Source organism: Cottoperca gobio, chromosome 6 (assembly GCF_900634415.1).
Source record: "Cottoperca gobio chromosome 6, fCotGob3.1, whole genome shotgun sequence".
In the NCBI taxonomy this organism is placed as follows: Eukaryota; Metazoa; Chordata; class Actinopteri; order Perciformes; family Bovichtidae; genus Cottoperca; species Cottoperca gobio.
The window spans coordinates 9599135-9618451 of NC_041360.1; the positions used below are offsets into that span (position 1 = coordinate 9599135).

Genomic DNA, 19317 nt, shown 5'->3' on the forward strand with positions numbered 1-19317 from the left:
CACTGCTGAGCAGGGTCAGTTCTCCTCCAGCTGCCTCGTGCTCTCTATTGGGATTCTTGATATGCGATGTGGACGCGCGATTGTGGCGCGCTCTCGATGTTCGTCAGCCGGACTGAGCCACAAGTCAGTTTTCCTCAAGCCGGTTTCCGCCGGTTGGGAAGCCGCACCTCACCACGTCTGCTTCCAAATATAGTCTCTCTCTCTCTCTCTCTCTCTCTCTCTCTCTCTCTCTCTCTCCTCTCTCTCTCTCTCTCTCTCTCTCTCGGCATCGTTGCAGAGATCTTGCTGATGTTCGTTTCGAAGAACAAAAAAACACAGCATGTCCTTTCATAATTATAGGCCTAATATGTTCAGAAATGCACTCAGCTCTCTTTAATAGGTACAACTGTACAATCTATTGCGATTCCATACAACATCCCTGCTATAAATTCTAACTTTATGAAGTTTATAATGTTCAGTTGTTGTCAGCAATGTGTACATTTAATTACATATCTATCATTAAGGTCATGGTTGAAGGTGATGTTGAACGGGACTACATTATATATATTATAGAATCCAATTAATGTGTTGCCTGTCATCTTGCATTTTATACAATATCAGCAGATTGATCAAGAGAGCATTAAACACACATTTTATTTTCCTAAATGAAACATTGTTTCAGTTTAAATGATTTATATCAGTTAATCTGCAATATCCAGGTAGATCAATTCTCTTGTAATAAACTGTTGCAGCTACTAACACATCAGGCCTAGTAATGAACAAAATACAGTATGGCAAAACTAACAGTCAAGAAAGTGCAGACATAAATCAGTGTTCACTATTTGGAAATCTACACAGAATAAAGTTCTTTAGGATCTATTTCATCTATGGAAAACACTTCTATAAAGGCTGTTTCAAAACATCACACATTTGTCAGCTGTGTAATAAAAGTAGCAAAAATGCATAGATTTCTCATTTTATATCATTCTCTTTGCAGGGGTGAAAAAACGAAAAATTCATAATAACATAACATGCATTTTCTTTAACATGCTGACACCCTCTTGATCTTACAGTACAACCTCAACAATGATGCTTATAAAACTACAATATTTTGAGACATCATAAAACTTTGTGTTTGGGCCCAAGTGCGAAACATTTATTAAAAACATTGACTCACATGATTGATCATTGTACCTATACGGTCACAATGTAGAAATACCTTGAACTACAGAGAATATTTCAATTCCCAGGTCAAATAATGCTCACTGCAGGCAACAATTATAAAAACAAAACAGACATCAAATCATTATCTATGCACATTACTAAATCAGAAAAAAGTTTACTCTCTGCCTTGCATTCTTTCAAACTGTTCTGTCTTTCTGATTTCTTTCTTACTTTATATTTCTTTCTTTATATTTCTTTCTTCATATTGCTTTCTTTATTTTCTTCTCCATTTTCTTCTATGTCTCTCTCTTCATCTCTGAATACGTCTTTAGTGATTTTTCTGTCTTACAGTGTGTCTCAGGATTGTAATCTTGTGCAAACAGAGTTTGTTTTATTCCCCCCTTTTTCCACTTCTCTTTAAACTTCTATGTGGCCATTTGGACCACAACTGCCTTCCAGGCTCTGTCTTTGTCAAAATCCTGCAGCGTTCCATTGGCTGCTTGCTGCTGAGAGAGCAAAACAAGAAGAGGGAGAAGGAGAGAGAGAGAGAGAGAGAGAGAGAGAGAGAGATTAAATGTGGAAGGGGAAAGGTGAAACACATATTGAGATACATGATGTGTGAAGGATGAGCAGCACAATGTGTTTTTTATATGTTTCTAACTTTTAGATTTTTACGCTATCATATTTCAATGCAATTTACATGAGCTATATATATATGAGAACACCTGGAAGAGAATTAAATGGATAATCTTCCACCATCTCAAATGTTTCTTGTTGGAAGTGGACAGACAAGGAGGAAAAAAGACAGATTTGACAAATTTGTCCATTTGTGTCCAATACTCCTGCTTTTACCTCATAGTAATGGGTCGGGGTGTGCATGCTGTCGTTGTACTCTGGAGCCCCCATGCGGAGCTGACTCTTGTAGGTGGCACAGTGCACCACAGTGGCTGAAGTTAGAATTGCCTGCACCAGCAGCAGCACCATCAGAATCAGCAGCAGGATGTCGTAGGATTGCTAGACCACGCATGCACACGCACACGCACACGCACACGCACACGCACACGCACACACACCACACACACACACACACACACACACACACACACACACACACACACAAATTAAATTAGATAATTCAGATTGAATGAAAGTTCTCAATTTCAAAGTTTCTCTGAAATATGTTCCTGTAGTTCTAATGCAAAAGGAGCACAAGGCTAGAAAGGTAATGCTTCATAGAAAGCCTGCACATTGCACAACACTGGTGAATTTTCACTTCATTAAACTCACCTTGGCTGGAGGCACATCATGCAGGAAAATTTCGATAAAGCTGATCACACTGCAAGAGAGGAAGCCGGAGGCTGAAAAGAGCAGGGGAGACGTCACGCTGCTGATGGCAATCAGCACCTCGACCTGAGAAACCAGAACAGAGAAAAATGTTTGTAGAGCCAGAGGAAAAAACAAACAAACATGTAGTTTGTACTATTGAGAAATGTAGGTATAAATGATAAAGATAATCCTTCCTCATAGCGTAACGTCAAAAAGTACTTCAAAATAAAATGTTACATTAAAATTAAAACACCATAACATAGAAATACATTTTGGAAAATTACACAAAGGCAATTCTAAAATGGTGTGTCCAAATATCTTATGTCCAAAGGGAGAGCTTTCCAAAGTTTAAGAGCCACAACCTCAAACGCAGAGCCAACAAACCCTGATCAGATGACCTTAGAGACCTACTGGTGACACAGTGCTGCAGTAGATCTCTAACGTAAGCAGGTGCCTGACCATGAAGAGCTCTATCAGTAAGAACCTTGACTTGATTTCTGAATTTGATGGGAAGCCAGTGAAGAGAAACCAAGATTAGTATCACATAAGACCCTTTAAGAGAACCTGATCAACAGCTCAGCAGCAACATTTTGGACCATGCATAAGCAATCCAGGGATCTTTTGCTGTGGCAGGTGAGGAGAGAGTTATAATAATCGAGAGGGCTCCATCTCATCTTGAGACACAATGAGCCTGAGTTTTGTTATATTTCTTAGCTGGAGAACAGGACTGAATCAAACAAAAGAGTCAATGCCTGGTCAATTGACACCTATAGCAGAATTAAGAACTTCTGTTTTGTCAGAATTAAGCTGCAGGAAATGATCTGCCATCCAAAAATATAGGCACTTTTGTTACATTTTGAGTTTTAAATTAGATGTAGAATTGAATATCAGTATAGCAGTTATAGGAGATACCGTGTAAGTGAAGCAAGGTAAACAAGAGAGGACCTAGGACAGAACCCTGGGGCACACCACAATACAGAGTTTTGGATAAAGATGCAAAGTTACCAACAGCAACTGAGAAACTCTTTTCAGAGAGGTATGTGGATAACCACTGCAGGGCTGACCTAAAGTTACACACCCAATTCTGTTGATTAGGATACTATGGTCTACTGTGCAACAAATGCTACACTGAGATCCAACAGTACCAAGACAGAGCATTTTCCTGCATCATCATGCATCCAAATGTCAGGATACCATACTACCTCCTTCTAGAGGTCACAGTCATAGAATAGTCTCAGTATTTAATTTCTAACAAAGACTGACAGCTCAAAATAAAATAATTTAACTGATCTACCCTACATATTAAGCCATCTTTGAGTGTACTAAGCATTCTCAAGACTGGGGCTCCAACAACTAGAGTATTGTCTTGTACTCACCAGACATTTGTTGGGGTATTCTGCCACGACATGACTGGCAATAGCACTCGGAAAACACTGCAAAGGATTAAATACGAGACACAAAGTGATGTGATAATGCTAGAGAAGGGCGGCATTTTAGTTATCATCCTGAGCTGCAATGTCTGTCATAATGAAAAGTATTAAAAAAAACTTACAGCAACAAGAATCCAGAAAAATGTGACAGACAAGTAAGGGCCAGGTAGCAAAGCGTCCATGTTGAGTGCAATAATTCCTCCGAATACGGCAGAAATTCCCACGATCACTTCGATCACCTATCAGAGACGTTCTTCAGGGATTGATAAGCATTGACCAGACAGAAATATCATATGCAACACAACTGAACCCTACTCACAGAATACGCTTTAAGGATTCGAGTGGGGAACACTGCAGGCGGAAGAACCAAAGATCTGTCATAAGTCACCGGCTAAAAGTTAGACAAAAGGTTGAGAGGAAATAGTATGGAAGAGTGAAAGTCATATGGAGAATAAGAGGGAAGACACATCAGCTGGGGCAATACAAGCAATCAATCACTTAATTACACACCTTCCTGTGGCAGCAGCAGTCTTCTGCAGAGCGGGCTGACAGGATCACAGTACTGGCCATCAACACCTCCAGCAAAATCATCAGGATTAGGTTGAAGTTGATCTGAAAACCGAAGAAGCGGGAGGGAGAGCAGAGACATGTTTTTTTCTGAAGAATCACTCCATATGCTTATATGCAACCAAAAAATTAGTAGTTTACATTATTTTACTATGAATAATTTACATTGACAGCAGAAGGGTTCAGGACCAGTTTGCATCCAAACCAAACCAGACAGGTGGTTGTCACGGCAAATGTTGACACGTAGACCACCTGGAAATCTGACACCTTGAAAAAAACAAGAAAATATGAGACCTTCATTAGTATCTAGCCTCATTTGCTTTGAGACATTTTTATTTTGCATTTGGTGTGTTTACTCACTGCAACGTGTCTGTTCTTGGCAATGGCAAAGCTGGCGATCGCTGCAGGGATGCCCTGTCAGAGAACAGCCACAAATGAGTTGTTGAATTTATGTATTTAGCTTATGTGTCACTGGCCTTTTGACATGACAAGTCTTATTTAAACAATGGGGCCTCTCCCAGGAAGCAATATATAAACTTTTATTTCTATTCATATCCTCAATTTGTCCTTATTTTGTTCGTACCCACAACGTTTTTTTCTTTTGGTTAAGAACATTTGGTGAATAAAATAAAATGTTACTGCATGAGGCCCATTATGTATAAACTTATTAAGGTAGCGATGCATATGTATGTGACTGTGAATACATTTTCATGACGGTCACTTACAGAGCCTGCAGCACAGCGCAGGTAGTCCATGGCAACAGGAAACACATTTCCCAGGTACAGAGAGAAACCAGATGTGATGAGCAGACTGCCCTGAGGACACACACACACACACACACACACACACACACACACACACACACACACACACACACACACACACACACACACACACACACACACAGAGGCATGCATGCCCATGCAAATACAGACACTCATAAATGCGTTCAACAGTAAGACTGCACAAGAATGCTGACGTTCTCTCACACACTCAAACACATGCACACATTTTTAGCAATACAAATATCTGAAGTGATCAGTTAACCAGATACAACACAAAGGTGCTGACATGTGAAATACTGACAGGGAGCAGTCCCATCTATATCCACTTTTATAAAGTTTGGGGTTTATGTATCTGTTTCCTCAGATTAAATGCTCACACACTTTTTTGTAGTAATCTATTAAAGTTTGCACATTCTGGAGACATATTGTTTTATGTTGTTCCTCACCTAAACGTGGAAGCACAAAACAGGGCATCTTGTCACCATACCATCAACATTTCTAGATTGGGATACTCTTTCATCAGAAAAAGATCACCCCAATCTTAAAAATGTGTGTGTGTTATGGACTAAATAGATATACCCTGTGATGTGCCTCCTTTGTACCTCTCCCTGACCATCTTTCCTCTCACCCCTATGAGGACACTGTAGAGCCAGGCCCTGTAGCTGAAGCAGGGGTGCTTTAGAGGCTCCGGCTGGGCCAGCTGCAGGTCACTGGCCCTCACGTCCACTGTGAAGCTGTCGCGCTCGGGCCTATACCGCTCCCCCCTGTCTGGCCTTCTCTCTGCTCCCCTTTCGCCCCGTCTTCCCAGCGTCCCACCACCGCCCCTCTCCAGAGTGGGCATGTGGCTGTAGGTAAACTCCTCTCTGGCTGAGAGCTCGTCGGACTGCATCATTGAAACAGCTGGTGGCTAACTTCAATTATGGGATAGGAAATGCCGAGTGAGGATTACAGCCTCTGGGAAAAGGGGAACAAAATTGTGAAAGCTGCATGAGTTCAGGGCCTATTTTCAACATCTTTCTTCACAGCTGTTCCCATTAGCAGGATGCAATACATTTATTCTTTAAATTAAGATGGAAATCAAAGTACTTCAACATGGGAATTCAGGGGAAATCAATGATAAGTGAATTAAACTAAAAGAAAACAAGTCATTAGGCTGCTAATCTAATCATGCAGTTTCTCCAAAACACCCCCCCCCTCCCTTTTGCCTGCCTGAGTAAAAAAGGACGCCACTTTTTTCATCTTCCTCCTTTACACAGCTTATTTTTCACATGTTGCTTCTTCCACACTTACCTGTTGTTGAGTCTCTTGCAGAAATATTGTCCAACAGAAAGTATCCTTCAGTAACTGAGATCAGACCACCACATGGAAGACAGCTTGTTTTAGTCTGAAGCTCCTTCTGCTCCCCATCTCTCTCCCTCAAACTTACACTCTCTTTCACCCCCAACTCCTCGTTTTTCTCTCTCCCTTTACACAACGTTTCTCAGAAACAGTTCTGAAAAGTTTGTTTGAGCCCTTCAAAGCGTGGAGTGAAAACACATGGCTCTTGTGCTGCCAGCCCACTTTGTGCCAAAGGGAGAGCGCCTGTGCATGACAACAAGGGGAGGATGAAGGGGCTCGCGCTGGGGGCAGAGTTAGTAGGGCAAACACCCCTTTTACACTCCCACTTGCACATGCACACACACATGCTCATCAACCCACTCACAAAAAGGAACAAAAGACACTCAGAAATGAGTGCATGGCAACACACAAAGACTTACAAATTCCAGTTCATAGCAAGAAAAATTAAGCAGCCACAGAGAGAAATCTACATAAACTGTAATGTGCAGTGTCAAACAGTTGCCTATATAGTTGAATGTGTCCCCTGTGGAGTTCCCCTCACAAATTCTCTTGTTGTTACTTAGAGCTCTGCTTGCAGTTCACAGCCCAGTAAATTAAGATGCCCAGCAGTGCTTTAGAAAAGAGGCAACAGAGACATTTCCACGGCTTAATCACATGGTCTCCTGTCTGACACAGCTAAGCTGATGATGGATAATTTCTGCTTTTAAATAAGAATCTCTTAACTATTCATTCAGGAGTAAATCCTATTGGGTGACGACATTGTGTGTGTGTGACAGTGTGTTCATTGTGTCAGTGTAAAAGCATGTACATGTATGTGCACCTCAGGATTCCATTCAGTCTTTCACACAGCGGAGCACTCTCAGGCGGTAACCTAGGTGACTCCCTAACAACTGCTGTCACCCTGCATTTCACCATTCTAATGTGTCTGCCCAACACACACACACACACACACACACACACACACACACACACACACACACACACACACACACACACACACACACACACACACACACACACACACACCATCACTGCAAGTACCATACCCACTCAAAGAGAGAAAAGTATGCTGCAACAGTTCTCTGGAGACATTAAAGGGGATCTGAGGACAAACACTGATTAGATGAGACACAATTCAATATCTGGGAATGTGAAAGAAATGACAAAGAGTCTTTCTGGACAGGATTGTTTACTCCCAGCAATTTGATTTGAAGAGTTTAGCATTTCATAAACAGCTAAAAAATTATGCTGCATCTGACATTTATGTCACATAATGAAAAACACATTTCAGTATCATGTTTGGCACTTGAGTTTCCTGTAGAAGGCTGGCGCAAAGCCGAGGACAACAACTACTAATTACTGTAAAAATGAGCATCATCTAACAACACAATGAATCTGTTGTTTTAAAACGATACACAGTGCATGTCTACATGAAAAGTGCAGCATCTCATTGACAACAGCAGTACAGAGTTTCACTGGTTTGCTTTTAGCCTCTTTTGCAGGAGAGTGGACGAGTCGAGGACAAGGCCACGTCTGTTCTCTCTCCACAGCTTTGATTCTCTCTTTCTACTTCTCTTTCTAGGTGTCTTTTTCCCCTTCTGACTTGCTTTACACACGTCAGTCTGTCTCTCTCTCTCTCTGACCGTGACACCCCCTCTGCACCTCCACCTCTTTGAACTTTCTGGCAAATCTTCAATAGGCTCTCCCAGACACTGAAATAACAGACATTTCATCATAGCATGGAGCAAACATAAAGGTTTTCTGACGAGCCAAAAAATACACCAAAATGTATCAATAAATATAAATAAAGATCAATAATGAAATTATATTGTTAGTTTTCTCATTAAAATGGAGTGAAAGAAACCATATTTATCATTCTCGAGCTCTTATTTGATTCTTTTTTTGGTCTTGCACCCACTTAATCATATATCTAGTTTTCTGATGCAACATTTCTATCTAGTATGCCTGAAAACACTGGTAGGCCTACAGTAGTTAAACATACTGAGCACCAGCCTTTTCAGCCAAGCAACCTAAAGCTTACTTTCTTCATCAAACTACACCAGCCGGTAAATGTATAGCTAAACTCGGCAAGCAAACACTAACAGCTGTGTCCAAAATCATTTCCTATAAACTAGTGCACTAGATTTACTGTCTGCCTGTTTATTTGAGTGACACAGTTTGAGTTTGTTAATGTATCCACTTACTGTATAGTCTTATCAAACATAATGAAGCCCTGAGAGGCCATTGTAAAACAACATATCTGGTGATACAGTTTCTCGGTCTGATCTTAACTGTTTCCTCTCCCGTGTTTATGATTTACAAACTGGTGAAAACTTTGTTTTGCAAAGATAATATTTCCAAGTTCCTTAAATTTTAATTAAAAAAATGTTTTGTTGTTTTCTTTTGTTTGTTTTTGTAATACTAACTTCAGCCACAAGAGGCTGAAGTGCACGACGACTCAAAGTTCAAAAGAGGACTACAACCAGTCACGTTTTTTTTTCCAGGTATGTGTACCTTGTGTCCTGAGTGTATGGAGAAATTTAAACTCACCTGAATGCTTTTAGTCCTATTTAGAACAAGTAGTGGTGACTTCAGCCTCTTGTGGCCTATATAAGTATTACAACAAACACTTAGAACAATTTACCTGACAAAAGAAATTCTCCTGCATTCTCCTTATTTTCTACCATTCTGAAAAATTAAAAAGCAATTTAGAAAGATTATCCTGCCAAAAATCTTAAGTCATAAACACAAGAGAGAAAACAGACTTAGAACATGTCACCATAAGTTTCTTTTCATACAAACAAGTATAGCATGTACACCATTTTCTGCTATAATATAGGGAGTAGTGAATGATTGAACAATTTGTGATTTCAGACACAACCACAGTTAGCTAGCTAAGGCTAATTGGAAAGATTTAGTTTGACAATATGAGAAAAGAGACGTTAAATGAGTCACATCGCCAAAATTGTCAAGAAGTCCAAGACTTCCATCGTGGTCCTTGATGAAGACAAAAGGCATGCACTTGTAGATGTAGATAAATATTACTGTAAGATATAAGCATGGTACTTGGGAACTTACGAGTAGCATTAGCAAGCTATCTTTGTTGGTGTTAATTCAAATATTTTTGCCACGTTCGAAGAGTTTATACATTACGTTACAGCAATATGCAGGGATTGACATTATGTGCACTGGCTGATGTAGTTTTAATACGTAATTTCTTCAGTTTTATATGAGGAGCTTTCTTTTTTTTTTTAAGGAAATGTATCCGTGTCCAGTTAGGCACCACCATAAACCACCTTCCAGCTAAAATGTAACCTTCTAGCTGTGGAGAACAACAACTAAAAGGACAGCCTTCAAAACCTGACATCAAACTTAATAAAAAACGTCACCTTGCGGGTGTTTTTTGAGCCAGAGACTGCACCAGAATAATCTATTAGCGGATTCATAGTATCCTTTATATTAATCTTTATAGAGGAAAGATATACCAAGTCACACATATACAAGTCATGTGGTTTCTCAATCCCTGGAAAACCGGCGACAGCATAATGTTCCCAGTTCAGGAATAAACAGACCTGGAGCCTCTCACACACGAAATGACGACACTATTTGACTGTTACACATTTAGTGACCCATGCTGATGAAAAAAATATCCTCGCCCTAATTTCAGTCGTGTAAGTGTGAAAGCAGCTCCTCAACGTAATCCTCCAACAGTTGAAACAGAACAAAACAGAACACAGTCATCCCTCTGTCATGCAACATTTAAACATAGATATTTAAAAGATGAGCTTCTTGTTTTTACAGCGATATCCAACAATAAGACACATGAGAAAAACATCCATGGATATAGTATATACATTAACTTACATTATCAATAGCTCTGTTTTTTATGAACAATATTTACACAGTAATAGGGGAGGAAGAAAAAAGTCCTCTTTCCCACCCGTGCTGCCCAAAGTCACGTGGTGAAAGTCCCACTTTTGCATCAGTCACATTACAGGTACTTGTCAGTTGTTTGTCTTGTTTGGCTTTAAAGAGTAATAAGCACAGATAATGCAAAGTGACTGACAAATATACAAATTAATTACTCTGTACAGGTCCACAAGTTTAAGCAAATAATCACAGCAGTTCTTCCTCACACAGCCAGGAAGGTATACACTGATGGCTTATCACATTACGCTGAAGTTGTTCATCGTCTCAACACATTGTATTCATGTATTCAGATGCTCTGACTGTTTCAGTTGGTTTCAAATCTCCTTATGAGTTGCCGTAGTCCCACCTGATGCATTTAGTTCAACATGTTACACACATACTGTACTACTTAGCTGAGATAGTCTCACTGAATGAGGGACATTGTTACAGTGTTGTGATGTTATTGGCAAATTGTGGCATACAGCTATCTTATGACAGTCATTGTATGTAACTGTAATTCATAGTTGACAGATATCAACAAGGCAGACAGAACATCTGTGCTAAGATAATAAGAAGCATTTTAGCAACTGATGAGCTTCACAGAGACAAAGATCGTAATTGGACAGTCCACAAGTCTTTTTTCTCTCTCTCATCACAAAACAGTGTCATGTCTCTGCTAAATATTCTCTGTTCCTGTGTTCAGGAGCAGATCACACAATGGATCCCTTGGAGGAGGACAGGTGGATGGACTGGATGCGGATGGCTAAGGTTTTCTCCAGGTCCTGCAGGATGTCCGAGCCAGGGCTATCTGGAGGCATGTCGTACAGCAGCTGTTTGAATGGCTCCAACTCAATCAGGATTAACATGTTCTTTAGGAAGTAGCCCTCTATATAGGACGCCAAGTCTGGAGCACCAAGAAACTGTGAAAATAAACAACACATTTTCAAGAAATTACAAATCTAATTTCTGGCTTAAACAAAATGTTCTATCCAAAACCACTTAAAGGTGTAGTTGTGTATTTGATGTGGGGTTGTAGTAGGTACTCATCCATATTTAGTGTATAACCTACAGTAGATACAGTCGGCTCACCCAAGTTTAGGGAAACAGACGCGTGTACCAGCACGGAAGCTAAGCAATGTACTGGTGTGGACGGGTCGCCTAAAAAATTAATTATCAGTTTATTTGTACGCTATATGTATGTTATATTTACAATATTTTCATTCCGATTCACCAAAGTCGCACAATAACACAAACTAGCCAACCCCGATTCTGAGAGGTAAAACTGTTGTATTTTTAAATGGAGTCTGGTGGCTTTAAAGAAAGCATACTGTCGGCTTCAGTTCCTCGTCGGAAAGGGCTGTCTGAAAGCAAAGTTAAGCGCTGAAAATATTCTAAATATAGTGACACTAAAGCCGATATAGACTTTTTTCAAGTGGCGTGCCGACCGCCATCTACTGTTGGTAATACGCTGACTATGGATACGTACCTCATACAACCACTTCAAACAACTATCCATTTAAATTGCTTTGTAGCATAGCTTGTATTTGTAGTGTACAGTAGTAGTGTTACAGTGGGTGTATTCATCCGATTCTGTTTGCGCACCTTGGTGTGGTTGTAGATCTCGACACACGTTTCAGTGTTAATGTTCTTGGTGCAGATAATCTCACAGTGCCTCTGTAGCGCCTCCAGCTGGAAGAACTTGGATGCAGACAGAAGCTGAAAAAACACACAATCAACTCAAATTCAAGTTTAGCATCTAGTTTTGTATTTGATCATAGACATTATTGTACAATTTGAACAGTGCAACATCCATAGGTGACCTTGAGATTACAAATGTGTTTCATAGTATAAAGGTTTTCCATGTAAACGTTCTAGTACATGATACAGTTTTGCAGTGAAAGCTGTAATAACGAGCCCAACCTCCATAATTTCAGTGTTCCTGATGTGCAGAGCGTCTGCTCCTCCACAGTAGAGATACTGCATCACCAGCTGAAAGGAGAAACAAATATTGCAGCTTCCATACAAAGATGAATACAGCATGAATTCATGAAGGAGGGAATATGAATTTGAAATTCAAGTGTGATTGAAATGTTTACAGTAATTGCATTACCTGAAAAATGTGATATTTGACATTGCTGATTTCAATGCACGTGTTTTCACCGCAAGGTCTGTTCGCTAGAAGAGATTTAAACCTTAAGGGAAAGAAAATGAGACAGAGAGACATGGAAACAATAAGCCTGTTTTTCTAACACCCTGTGAATGGGAATAATTCTAAATAATATACAGTACTTATAGCATGGAAGGAGAGCACAATAAACCTTGAACCACTGTACAATAATGGGTTAGTTTGAATTTGTTATTTTATGTTTTCTCTGAGGACATAATGTCAATGTGAGTGATTTGTTATTTCTCTTCAATCCCTTTATGACAAGACTGATGAGTTGATATCAAATTAACATGACATGATAGTGATATAGACGTCCTGCGAAGATCCCGGGGGCAGGAAAAACAATGACTTTATAGATCAGCAGGAAGAAATGTTCAGTACTGACATCCACACAGCATGTCAACTGTTTAGTCATTGCTGCATGAATTCATTCATCTTTTTATATTAAAATGTACAGTTACACATTCAGAGCCTTCATATTGTCAGCATATACTTTACAGTATAATGTACATACATATTTCCTGTACTTGGGTATTTAAAAAGCCGATGTCTGAGTGAGTATACCTGCCGGAAGCTGTGAAGAGCAGGACTTTGTGGGCGTAAAAAGGCTTCCCCTCCACCAAAAAGGTCACATCTGACATCTCCTTATTGTTCAGGAAGTGAGGATCTAAAAGACACGTGGACAGAAACACTTGATATTTTTCTGATTATCATAAAAAACAAAAAAATAAATGGGGTATAAATGGCTTGCTGGCCATTCTAGACACATTTCAGATAATTTTGTTGTATTCCAGTCTCTGAACACTAGATGGCGCTACACACACTTCCCATCTTCCCTCATTATGCATTTATTAGTAACAGTCGACTCAACAACATACATCAAAGTACTTCTCTTCTGCAGCCTTAATGATGTATTGTTTCATTGTTAAACAGTATAGCTTTCACAATGCCAAAAAATAAAATGAAAAAGGCCGACCCTCACCCAGGCGTGACGATTGCTTCCTCTTGATCTCTGCCAGTTTGGGGATGGGGTAAGGGCCGTAACACTGGGTGAAGATTGCAGACAGCTGCTGGCTGATCACCTCATTCTGACAAAACACAGACAGAGTAACAAAACATCAGAGGGTGAAGAGGAGAGCTGCTTGGGCGGGCAGTGCTGAGCCAACATCCAGGAGTTCATGTTACGCAAGAACACACAAGTACTAACTTTAGTGCTCCTCTCCTACACAAACATCCCCAACACAAGTATCAACACAGTGAGAGCGGTTTAACTTCTGCAGACTTGTATCACGCTCAGCATTTATTACATTCAAGCAATGGTTCCAATAAGCCACATATGTGTGGCTATCTCACACCTTTTAAAGGGGATCAGATGAATATTTTACACCCTCAATTCCTCGGAGATTACTATTATGGGGAATACCACGACAGGCAGAGCTACTGTAGGAGTGTGAGAAAGAGAAAGACAGGAGAGTGAGATCTTCTTCCCCTCACAGCTAACGTTCCTCTTGTGTGTGTACGTAGCTCAAACTGAAGGAGAAGGAGGGGCAGTGCCATTCAGCTGCAGCAGCGGTGCGCGACACTACAAGCCCCACATGTGCAGTCAGGCTTCTTGCTCTCACTGAAGCATGAAGCCAACAAACAGCTATTAACAGCCACAGGGACCTCCAGAGACATATATGCACTTCTGCAATTTCCCCCACATTCACTCGCCAGACATAGATAGATAGATAGATAGATAGATAGATAGATAGATAGATAGATAGATAGATAGATAGATAGATGATAGATAGATAGATAGATAGAACTCTGTTGAGCAGGTACGCTCTCCCACGAGTAGTGCGTAAGACTTTACAGCACTAAGTCACACACGACCAACTATGTCCATGATTTTGGTGAAACTTGATCACATTTTATGGAGTAAATATTTGTTGGTTTTCCCTCTGTCTCGATTAACTGACATTTCTGAAGCTATACTTGGTGCTAAAGTAACGCTAACCGACAACTGCTGCCAACTGTAGCTGTCGTCAGCTAGTTAGCTATTAGCTTTGTTAGCTGTTAGCTTTGTTAGGTGTTAGCTTTGTTAGTTGGCTGCCAGGACTGGGGAGCTCTGAGCACAGGGGTAGTCTTGGTGTTTACAACGCTAGCACGTTGGCGAGAGCTTCGCAAAATATAAGGCTACAAGACAAATGCCGAGCTACCCATCTTGCAGTTGGACGAGTAAGTAAGTAAGTTAGCTTGCTAGTGTTGTTTCACTTGCGTAATTTTTTAACAAAATTGTCGATTCACATGTAATCATGACACAAATGCATGTGTACAGCTGTCCATACTTAAGAGAGCGGTCTGTAAGTGTAGATCACTCTGAAACTGTAGGGGCGCCAAATCACAGAAATACCTATTCTTGCACAATGTTGCATTGCAGTGTATTGAGTAAAATGGAACTGGACTTTAGCGATCTGAACTGAACTGTATTTAACTAAATTGTTGAATGGAAGTTTCAGTGGGCCGAGGCAGCAGACTATGAAAGATGAATGGTCGCTACCTTGATGTCTCTGGCCCTCATGGTGGAGAAAACAGTGCCAGGGGTCCCTGAGGCCCTCATAGAGATGAGGGTCACTGGCCCCACCATACATCAGCCAAGACAGAGACAAGGGCTGACACTGCAGCAGTCCACTGAAGGCTAGGATGAGTGTATGAGTGTGTGTGTGTGTGTGTGTGTGATAGAACTACTGTCGGCATGGGATTGCATACGAATGCAAGTCTCTGCAGGTCTGCTCGTGTTTTATTTATGTGAGTGTGTGTGTGTGCGCACTGCAGTGTTTTTTCGTATATCAGCAATGACGCCAGCAGGGCAGAACTACGCCAAGGCAAAGTAGACAAACCAAACAGAGTTGACAGACGGGATGATGTGCTGTTTTAAATCTAATACGGCCTACCAAGGAGATCATGAGCTTAGATAATGAGACAGGGCCCTGATCTAATGAGCAGCAACAGAGAGGGGCAAGGAGGCATGTCATAAATTGTTATAATTTTTATGTAATTGATATTGAGTAGGCCTCTGGGGCTCTGTCAGTCTCTGTGAAGCTGATGACCCGACTGCCTGATTACTTGATAGAAAAAGAAAAGAGCTCAGTAAACAAAGCAGATAATGTTTGAAAGCGTAGAATTATAATAAAGATGTAAACATGTTAAAGATCAAGATGTAGCTTTGAAGGAAACAATGGGCCTCATTCACTTGATTCTGACATTCAGCAATGTTTTCTTATTTGGGATTTGTTCTCAGGTCAAGAACAGAATCCACTCAAGAGCACAATTACGCAAATATGTGCAAACATGTTTTTCCAAAAATAATTGGTTATTGCGTATTCTATGCAATTCTACAGTTGTATAATATACAGTATATCTCAAAAGTGAGTACACCCTTTAGATTTTTGCAAATATTCTGTTATATCCTTTCAGGGGATAACATTATCCTACTGAAACTTTGATATAACTTAAAGTAGTCAGTGTGCTGCTTGAATAACAGTATAGATTTATTGTCCTTTGAAAATTACTCAGTACACAGCTGTTAATGTCTAAACAGCTGGCAACAAAAGTGAGTACACCCCATAGTGAACATGTCTAAATTGTGCCCAAAGTGTCAATATTTTGTGTGACCACCATTGTTATCTAGCACTGCTTTAACCCTCCTGGGCATGGAATTCACCAGAGCTGCACAGGTTGCTTCTGGAATCTTCTTCCACTCCTCCACGACGACATCACGGAGCGCACGGATGTTGGACACCTTGCACTCCTCCACCTTCCTCTTGAGGATGCCCCACATGTGCTCAATTGGGTTTAGGTCTGGAGACATACTTGGCCAGTCCATCACCTTAACCTTCAGCTTCTTCAGCAAGGCCGTTGTCATCTTGGAGGTGTGTTTAGGGTCATTATCATGTTGGAAAACTGCCCTACGGCCCAGTTTCCGAAGAGAGGGGATCATGCTCTGCTGCAGGATGTCACAGTATATATTGGAATTCATGTGTCCCTCAATGAAATGCAGCTCCCCAGTGCCGGCAGCACTCATGCAGCCCCAGACCATGATGCTGCCACCACCATGCTTGACTGTAGGCAAAACACATTTGTCTTGGTACTCCTCACCAGGGTGCCGCCACACACGCCGGACACCATCTGACCCAAACAGGTTTATTTTGGTCTCATCAGACCACAGGACATGGTTCCAGTAACTCATGTTCTTGGATTCATTGTCTTCAGCAAACTGTTTGCGGGCTTTCTTATGCATCGGTTTCAGAAGGGGCTTCTGTCTGGGGCGACCGCCATACAAACCGATTTGATGCAGTGTGCGGCGTATGGTCTGGGCACTGACAGGCTGACATCCCACTTCTGCAACCTCTGCAGCAATGCTGGAAGCACTCGCACGTCTATTTTTGGAAACCAACCTCTGGATATGACGCTGAGCACGTGGACTCAACTTCTTTGGTCGACCCTGGCGAGGCCTGTTCCGAGTGGAACCTGTCCTGGAAAACCGCTGTATGATCTTAGCCACTGTGCTGCAACTCATTTTCATGGTGTTGGCAATCTTCTTATAGCCAAGGCCATCTTTGTGAAGCGCAATAATCCTTTTTTTCAGCCGCTCAGAGAGTTCCTTGCCATGAGGTGCCATGTTGTCCAGCATTCAGAGAGAATTGTGCCCAAAACACCACATTTAACAGCCCTGCTTATCATTTACACCTGAATCCTTGTAACACTAATGAGTCACATGACACCAGGGCGGGAAAACAACATCATTGGGCACAATTAGGACATGTTCACTATGGGGTGTACTCACTTTTGTTGCCAGCTGTTTAGACATTAACAGCTGTGTACTGAGTAATTTTCAAAGGACAATAAATCTATACTGTTATTCAAGCAGCACACTGACTACTTTAAGTTATATCAAAGTTTCAGTAGGATAATGTTATCCCCTGAAAGGATATAACAGAATATTTGCAAAAATCTAAAGGGTGTACTCACTTTTGAGATATACTGTAGGTTGTATAAATGATTGAATTAATTTATAATCTTTTTTAAGAAATATCTTCATTATTTTACAATGCAATTTGGTCTTTAAAAGAAAAAACTACACTAACACTCCAACACTAAATGAGTAATAGCATCCCATCCATCTTATTTTGTGTTATTTATACATTTATATTTATTATATCCACTACTGACAGTACAAAAGATGACGACTTGTTTGGCGTTCACTCCCTGCAGAAATACCTCCAACTCCAAGTTTTTTTTACGTTTGGAGTACGGTGCTCCACCCCTTTGTTTGGGTATTCTTGAATTCATTTTCAAAAATGTTCTTTTCAATTTCTGTGTGCGCACACAGCCTTCAAGTCTCATGGCAGGGCTAATAACGATCAACTGGCACCTGCTCTGAAATAACGAGGACATTGGAAACACAGGTACGAACAATTCAACAAAGTCATGAATCTGACTTTTCTTAGGACCTTTCTCAAGAACAAATTTAAGAACAAACTTAGGAAGATATTGGTGAATGAGCCCAATTATCCCATATAGATTAGCACCTCAAACAACTGAAAGCCAAAGTGATTTGAAAGGGGACAGTGCAGTACCTTGCTGGCTCTGAGGATCTGGAACATGAGAGGCAGGCCATGTGTGATGAGTTCCTCAGTGTACTCCTCTTCCTCGATACAGCTGAACTCTTTCAAAAGACCCTGGATCAGGGGTCTGCGGTGCTGATGGAAACATGTGCGCAGAGACTCCATCCAAGTGTGCAAAGTCCATGGAACCCCTGGGAATTAATAACAGAGGTAAACACACATGAAACATATTGAATACACACACAAACATGCACAAAGAAGGTATCAACGTTGCATACAGAATGTGATACTGTAGAAAATGCACATGCATGTTTTAGAGAGTGGTAACAGAAACTAACCGAGGCTCCGTATATCTATGGTGATGTCTACATGCCCATGTTCTGAGCTATGGTACATGGCTTCTTTCAGGGCTTTAAGTTTGGCCTTCCCACTTCGAATCAGGTCAATCTGAGACGGACTTCTACCTTCCAGTTCCGAACCCTCTGCCAGGATCTCTTCCAGGGATAAGACGTCCCCTTTCCCTTTCTCTGTATGGGACAGCAGCTTACGAAACACATTTCTAGAACAGCAAAAGCACAAACAAAAGATACTTTTAATTTGATTGGTCTGTACAGATTATATGACTCTATTTAATTGATTTTCATTGCATGAGTCTCCAGGCCAATATCACCACAAATGCAGACAGGTGCATTTGTATAATTATAGTCACAAAAGTGATGTTGCTGTTACTGAGTTATGGTCATTACAGATTAGCTACGGCAATCTGAAATGAACTGTCTCACAGTTTTAATTGTTATTGCCGCATATAGCTCAGTTTTAATGAACAAGTATTGTTGGATAAACAAATGCTTAGTGCATATAAACAAACTGAGAAAATCTGTAGGGTAAAAGCTTCTCATTGTATGCAAATAGGCACATATTTTCTTTAAAAGGCTGAAAAGCAATTGTAGGTTTGTAGAATTGACAATCCACTATAGTTGGAGTTAAATAGCTTTAAGTGACTGGAGTAAATGGGCTGTCATTGCACTACAACATATTTAAAC

At 40.7% G+C, this 19317-nt stretch overlaps 2 protein-coding genes across 4 annotated transcripts in view; both read right to left on the reverse strand.

Moving 5' to 3' along the window:
• Positions 1-349: 349 nt before the first annotated feature.
• Positions 350-6789, reverse strand: mlc1 (modulator of VRAC current 1). 2 transcript variants are annotated; one of them, XM_029434834.1, is made up of 12 exons: positions 6542-6789; positions 5880-6205; positions 5192-5281; positions 4827-4880; positions 4632-4733; positions 4410-4511; positions 4219-4290; positions 4022-4138; positions 3846-3902; positions 2431-2553; positions 1996-2157; positions 350-1646 (listed from the first exon to the last, which is right to left on the reverse strand). In XM_029434834.1, exons 2-12 carry the CDS (start codon positions 6141-6143, stop codon positions 1569-1571), a joined length of 1221 nt encoding a protein of 406 aa, XP_029290694.1. In that variant the 5' UTR covers positions 6144-6205; positions 6542-6789; the 3' UTR covers positions 350-1568. The 2 variants fall into 2 exon arrangements, with proteins under 2 accessions (XP_029290694.1, XP_029290693.1); XM_029434833.1 differs by having other exon boundaries at positions 350-1649; positions 6542-6788.
• Positions 6790-10331: 3542 nt separating this feature from the next.
• btbd11b (BTB (POZ) domain containing 11b) overlaps positions 10332-19317 on the reverse strand; it is a 73636-nt gene continuing 64650 nt past the window's right edge. For both annotated transcript variants that reach the window (XM_029434420.1, XM_029434421.1), the window contains 8 exons: positions 18613-18833; positions 18287-18465; positions 13648-13753; positions 13230-13332; positions 12609-12690; positions 12419-12487; positions 12101-12214; positions 10332-11418 (listed from right to left, as the gene is read on the reverse strand). In XM_029434420.1, the coding sequence (XP_029290280.1) occupies positions 11209-11418; positions 12101-12214; positions 12419-12487; positions 12609-12690; positions 13230-13332; positions 13648-13753; positions 18287-18465; positions 18613-18833 (1084 nt within the window). In that variant the 3' untranslated portion in view covers positions 10332-11208. The remainder of the gene's footprint in view (positions 11419-12100; positions 12215-12418; positions 12488-12608; positions 12691-13229; positions 13333-13647; positions 13754-18286; positions 18466-18612; positions 18834-19317) is intronic.

What these genes read in the sequence shown, in the direction of transcription:
- mlc1 (XM_029434833.1), bottom strand. Translation starts at nt 6,143, where the DNA reads ATGATGCAGTCCGACGAGCTCTCAGCCAGAGAGGAGTTTACCTACAGC. An exon ending in AATACCCCAACAAATGTCTG is followed by an intron (nt 2,554 to 3,845) that starts GTGAGTACAAGA and finishes CTGGTTTCTCAG; the next exon opens with GTCGAGGTGCTGATTGCCAT. An exon ending in ATGATGTGCCTCCAGCCAAG is followed by an intron (nt 2,158 to 2,430) that starts GTGAGTTTAATG and finishes TGCGTGGTCTAG; the next exon opens with CAATCCTACGACATCCTGCT.